The sequence below is a fragment of the Ptychodera flava genome, chromosome 20, assembly GCF_041260155.1.
Source record: "Ptychodera flava strain L36383 chromosome 20, AS_Pfla_20210202, whole genome shotgun sequence".
NCBI lineage: Eukaryota > Metazoa > Hemichordata > Enteropneusta > Ptychoderidae > Ptychodera > Ptychodera flava.
This window is the reverse complement of record NC_091947.1, coordinates 6042963-6049778: the sequence shown is the minus strand read 5'-3', so window position 1 is coordinate 6049778 and position 6816 is coordinate 6042963. Positions and strand designations below refer to the sequence as shown.

The 6816-nt window shown below is 38.8% G+C and overlaps 1 protein-coding gene across 1 annotated transcript; it reads right to left on the bottom strand.

Moving 5' to 3' along the window:
- Nucleotides 1–1566: 1566 nt before the first annotated feature.
- On the bottom strand, nt 1567–5921 carry LOC139119841 (mucin-22-like). Its single transcript, XM_070683759.1, has 5 exons — nt 5764–5921; nt 4496–4556; nt 4290–4334; nt 3478–3903; nt 1567–3010 (listed from the first exon to the last, which is right to left on the bottom strand). The coding sequence occupies exons 1-5, from the start codon at nt 5764–5766 to the stop codon at nt 2940–2942; spliced, it is 606 nt and encodes a 201-aa protein (XP_070539860.1). The 5' UTR covers nt 5767–5921; the 3' UTR covers nt 1567–2939.
- Between the last annotated feature and the right edge of the window lie 895 nt (nt 5922–6816).

Genomic DNA, 6816 nt, shown 5'->3' with positions numbered 1-6816 from the left:
ACGCGACAAGTTCGTCCATGGCAAAGAATTGTCAAACTTAGTTTCATACATCAATCATGTTTTCTTGATATATAGGTCGTGTACGGTATGCAGGGTATATTTTTGGGCTATCGAAGTGAGAAGTTCGTGAAAGAGCCATATCGACAAAACCACCGAGACACCTTCACTTCGCAAATACCACAAATAGAAGGTGATTCGTGTTCGGCAGGTTTGAAGAAGGGTACATTGGGTTGTGCGGAAACGCCATGGCATAAGCTTACACCGTGTACAGTGGAGACGAAGACCTCTCAATATCTATAGATACACGCAGTATGTAGGCCTGAAAACAGGTAAAACAAATCCAGCACGATAATGAATAAAATTTTGTCAACAACGAAACATGATTTGTCATGAATTGTAGTGGTATTTTGTACGATACTGAAAAAGCCGGACTGAGTCTGACGGCGTGAAGTCGTGAACGCGAAATGATAATTCAGATGGTGAATAAGTGTATTGAAATTTCAAAGGAAAGACATTCCAATCAGGTTTAAAAGTTAATGATAGTACACACATATTATGACACAAACATCTCTCCGATGTCTAATACCATTGATGTATGTATGTATTTAGTTTCCTTGCTAGGAGTACAGGGCAGTAGAAAACTGTTAAGAAATCTTTTCTATTTGTATAGCAGCTTCCTTTGGTTTTGTACTTCCGATCGTTATTAAATCACTTTTAAACGTATTACATCCCCGGAATATATCCTTTCTTCTCCTTTTAGTACATTTTGTACAGTGATATAGCAATGTAGCTTGCTTGCAGCTTGCAAGAGTAACTCGCAGCTTGCTTTAATCAGAGTTACAATCAGAAACCTAGACTGACAGAGTAAATGCAAGGCGGGAAAGAGATCAACCCGAATAAATTGACCATTGGCTTGTTCCTAAATGAAACCACGAGTTATCCACTGGCCCGGGGGGAAACGTTTCACGACCAATTGGACCCTTTCGCGGTCACCAGGTTTGTCCGACGATTCAAAAGCTATTCACTGATTCACGTCGACGGCTAGTCAGTTACCTCAACAATACTTATAATGTAAGACTTGAGAAGCTACTAGGGTTTATGATACTAGAGACTGTAGGTGGAAAGTTGGCAAGGCACGATTGGAACTCTGCATAGCGAAGATTAAAGAAATCTATGCGTTAGAAATACTACAATGAATGTGTGAAAGTTTTCAAAACATCTGCCTTTTGACTATCCATTGCCAATAAAAATAATTCAGAGGATAAAAAAGAGATGTCGAATACCTTAACCCCTTACAAAAAAAACTATTTGTCGTTCAAGCATATACTCTCAACTTGTATGTTGGCAACGTTAGATTCATTCTTTACTATATTGTGTTCTCTGCACGACTGCAACGAACGCTGCGGGCAGACAGTCAGTGAGGTGGAGCAGGGGATCACTGGGAGAACAAACTGTAGTGGCTTACTTCCTTTCGAAAATCTGCAAAACTTTAGACATGTGGAAATGAAGGAAAACGGACCGAAGGAACAGTGTCAGATATACAAATCAAAACCATTCACTAAATGATGAAAGCTTAAAATTTTTAATTCAGTCAGAAGAATCATATTTCCACTCGTTTCGCTTACAATTCCTCTTATAAACTTAAAATCTGACCACCCAAAACTTGGATCCATTTGGTTGCTATTTGTGTAATATTTACATGACAATTTAAGAAAAGCACTCAAACACTGTGCAACAAACCACACCATACGTATAGCTACTGTTGTATTATGTAACTTAGTGTCTAATAGGTACATAGTAAGCGACATCGATAGAAATTTCTTTATAAAAATTCCATTTTTCTTGCTTTAATTCGAATATTATTTACAGAAGATTTAAATATCCAATGTACACGTTACTGGTTTACTGTGTGCTCAAACTGAAAAATTTCTGCCGTCTACTCTGTGAAGTGTACACTTTTGAATTATTTGTGATGACCTGATTGAAGGAAAATCTACCTTAGTGTCTTCTTTGCATCATTTTTACAGTTATTTACAAAAACCTGACAGGTGAAAACTAAAAATAAAACAGTGCTTTTTCCTCTCCTTTTATAGTACGATATGCATTTGGTATGTATTTGAGTACTGTCATGAGCGCCATATAATCGGAGAGTTGCCACATGCACATGTCACGGCTACGGGGTATCATGCACCGTGGAGTGTCACGTGACAATAGGCATGTGACCTTCACGGCAATTAACCCAACATCTTCCTCATTTTGTTATATTTCGATGCCAGTACTCAAATATGCCACGCTTTTGTGCAAAAGGCATTAGGAGGTATTATTAGTCATCTCATATTTGAAAAAAATACCACAGAAACAACAGGACGGAATGTATTATGTAATATCATTGTTTACATAGAGTTATCATTTTTAGCCTTTTTCAATTTCAGGTTACAAAATTTTGCAGTGCTGTGCTTTGATAGTTTAGAAAAATAGATCATACATAGACAGTTGTTGTGTTCACAAATTGATGAAAGGCGCTTTGGTTCATCATAAAGTGAAAGTTTTACCCCGACATTGTGAAAGATGAGGCCTTTCTCAAAAGAAAGGGCCTGCATCGCCCGTCCGTCTTCAAATATATTCTGGAGCTTTCTTATTTACTGCTCTGCACGTAATTATCGACGTCCACGGAAATTGTTCAATCATGTGACAGGTTATCAACTTGCCCGCGAAGTCCAAATAGTTGGTCAACCTCTGCTTGGTTGTTGACGTTCACGTGGCATTTCCATTAGGTAATTTCGGTTCAGAAATTTCTCCTTCAACTCAATAACCACATTCATCTGAACATAATCTGTTTCTGAACACGATATCGTTCGTTCTTCCGTTGTGCAGTGCAAAAATATGAATTTGGCGAAAAATGCAGACTTTTAGAATAAAGAAAGTTGAGAATGGACCATTTAATGAGACAGGAGGGACAGCAGTGCGCATACCAATGCAAGAAAGACGTTGACTGCAACGATTGTACTGCCTGTGAACAGAAGAAATACAAAGGAACAATGTCAGAAACTAGAAAAGTGAAGGCCTGTGAAAAGGTAAGTTAAATAGTTATTTCAGTCATTTTTTATGTTTCTGACCGATGAGTTTTCCCATATGTATGTATGTATGTATGTATGTATGTATGTATGTATGTATGTATGTATGTATGTATGTATGTATGTATGTATGTATGTATGTATGGAAGGATTGGTGGATGGATGTATGGATGGATGGATGGATGGATGGATGGATGGATGGATGTATGTATGTATGTATGTATGTATGTATGTATGTATGTATGTATGTATGTATGTATGTATGTATGTATGTATGTATGTATGTATGTATGTACATCTAAGTTTTCCTTCTGTCTCTCTGAATATATGTTCAGTAATTGCTCTGTACGATGGATTGTCATCTACAGTAACTTATGACGACATGACTTTTGGCTGACATTACCTGAGCATGTGATTGAAGTGCATCTGATGTTATCTCCACTTCCTCCGGCCATCACTGACCAAGAAGCCGCAGTGCTTGGCTCAACTCGGACACAGAAGTACGTGACGTCAGTACAATCGACGCTGGTAAGATCCAAAGTAGCCGCCAGACCGGAGAATGTGTAAGATCCACTGGCACTGACGTCGGCGGTCTGCTGCGATGCGGACAATGAGACTGTCACCTCGGACGATGTTGGGCTGCCACCGTCGCTGTCAGAAGAGTACACGGTAACTTCCCAGTTGTCACTGCCGGAAATGGCTGCTGAATCGTTGGAGGTTTCCACGGAACAGTCAAAATCGATAGCTTGGCCACCACCTGCGCTCACGATAAGGTCATCTGGGTCGTTGATTGTAACATCTGTTACGTTAAGATCGACTTCAGACGATACTGTAACACGATGGACAAAGTCTTCAGTTAGCTCATATTACAAATTTTGTCTTTTGAACTCAATATGCAAGCGTCATCTCGTGAGTACTTGTATCAAGACTTTATGACGCAAAGAAATGAGTAAACAATTGACAATTATTTCAATATATGTAGTGTAATCTCATGCAAATAATTCTGATATACGAAGAAGATTACATGAAAAATGAAATTTTCACCAACTTCGGTACATTCTAAACTGATGTTGGAAATTTTTTAAGTACACATCTAAATTTAAACCATTATTCTTCGGAACGATGACTCAAATAGACATGTATTTCTGTCTGACTCGATCAGTGAGATCGCCCCTGTCTCTATTGTACTATTGAAAGCAAAGATTTAAAACTCACCAGATTCTGTAGTTGCCATAGTGGTCATTTCCTCTGTAGTCTGAGCTGCGAATCGATGAAATGGTCATGATTACTATAATGTCTTGCCAGTGGCGAAAACAAAATTGAAATTGAAGAAAAGCAACACGACGGTGACGATAATGGTAATAAAAAAATGGAATTATTTCGAGATATCGAGTGACAAAATGTAAGATGAGGGTACATACCAAGTGTCCTGCTGATCAGTAACATGGCAAAAACCGCCAGACATGTTGATTTGATAAGTGCCTGTGTAGAAAGAAAACATAGAGGGAAAATCTTACTTTTTTCATACATGAACGGAATTGTACAATTTCAACATGTCGACTTCTGCACTTGTGGATCCGACGAACATACAAATCTGTATTTTACGTTACGTAATCTACTTTCCGAGTGGCTTCACATGTGACGTTTTTGTTTAAATAAAAACCATTCAGTCTCTTCGCTTTCCTTTTTAAGAGACATCCACCTTCACAATCCAAATAGGGTTGCGTAACACCCCATTATTCCGCCGTCCTTCGCTGTAAAACGCTTGAGTGCGTTGCTAAGCTATGGGAAATACAAACACCCCGGTCTTACATTACATTAAACATCCCGACAAAGTGCAATCTTTGCGTAATGTGATTTTTGTCAATGATATTTTTGGTAAAATTAAGATTGCCGATGTGTATTTGAAGAAAGTAGCTTGTGGATCTGATAGACTGCCGCTGATTTCTATGAGTGAGAGGAAAATGTCGACAATACATCATTTCACAAATATGGCGTCATACGGACGTAAAAATTGATCGCAACTCTGCTTCTGAGAATGCTCTCTTAAAACTACCGGAATACGACTCTTATAGATCGCTTTATATTTCAGGAAAGGGGAATCGGCCGAAATAGGAAAGAAACAATGATTATTGATTAAAACGACTGCTTTTTAGGAGTAATTTCAGAAATAAAGTCAAATCAACAGACATTATCTTACTGAACATGACAGTTTACAGTGGTCGACGTGACTGCCGGCGTCGAAAGGAAAAACGACCGATAAAAGTCGCTGTACAGGGAGATTTTTAATGTTACATAAATAGGCTTTACTGATGACATATTTGTAACAAATTTACCGAAAGTCCATAGATTTATATTGTCTTGACAAAGAGTGAAAAAGGGTGAATCGCTCTGCCATCTCTAACTATCTGCTGGAAATGTTCTCCTCTTGAAGACATCAACGAATGTCCGGTTGATTGATCTTGCAATATAAGTCAGGTATGCTGTCCGTCCAGCGTAACGAACTGAGCGATCCCTGTCAAAATTTCTCCTTTAACAATGCATTGTACAGAGCGTCCTTTAAACCGTTCGCTCATGTCTTTGATACCCAATTCAGCTTTTACGGCGCGAGTTTTGCCTTGAGCAATAAGATTTTTTCGTGGTGAGATGCGGAGAAAAGAAACAACTTAAAATCAAGATTTCAACTTACCATCGCTCTCAGTCTATGTAAAATAAGGATGTACTGTCTTCTTGGATTCGATGATATTTGCCAAACCTTTCAAACTTGTGACAGCGTTCCTCTTTCCCTCCCGGCGATAGGTCACACGAATTAGAAATGGCCAAATAACCTGATCAAGGATCTTTACGTAGCATATGCTCCTGATTTACATCTATAACAACCACTTACATCCTCCGTTTGCAACCCCTCACCTTGATTACAGTTTTAGGTTTGTTTCCTTCTTTGCGTCTGGTTTTTCCTCCTAATTATCAAATCAAACACGCACTTATAAAATGACAAATTATTTAACCCATTTCTTGTGTTTTTTTTCATTAGAAAACAAAATTAGGTGGCATATTTTCAGGTAAAATTTCCAAGATTGGCGCAAGGAAGCGGGGGCGCGGAATTGTCCTGGAAGAGCAGATTATGACGTATGAGCCAACAACTTGCTATGGAGATTGTATTCTTGTTGTGGAGATTGCTAATCAGGCATTTGCAAAATGCAGTAACCATGACAGCGACCAAACACTGCTGTTTTCACTATGTTTGTCGGAGATGTTTGTAGGCGTAGCCTGCTGACGTAGTATTCGCCATATTCGAATATCAAGTGATGTAACAATTGCACTCGCCCGCAACGTGCACGATATGGTACTGTCATTGATATGCAAGTGGCGATCATTCGGACTTATAAACCATTTCTTCTCAAAAAGGAAATATAGAGTTGAGCAAATGATTCGGCCAGTCACCTTTGCCCCATATTTTGATATTTTGTTCTATACACAGGGATTCACCGACCAGTAAGCTCCAGTATTCCCACTGGCTGTAATATGTGAATTCTGAAGCTTTGCTTGATGTCAGGAGTTGAAGGAAAGGTGACTTGCGTTAATGTAACATGTTCTATTTTCATATAACGAAGGAAAGACGGTGATTGTGCGTTTTTCAGTGTGGAAGTGCAAGGCCCGATACTTTCACAACATATCGTAACAAGAACATGTGCAGCTTTTCCATGCAAGTGCAATACTGATCGAGGATCTACATTAAAAT

Coding starts and splice junctions, on each gene's coding strand:
- LOC139119841 (XM_070683759.1), bottom strand. Junction 3,904..4,289: donor TATGGCAACTACAGAATCTG/GTGAGTTTTAAA, acceptor ATCGTGTTACAG/TATCGTCTGAAGTCGATCTT. Junction 3,011..3,477: donor CACTTCAATCACATGCTCAG/GTAATGTCAGCC, acceptor TTCTGTTCACAG/GCAGTACAATCGTTGCAGTC.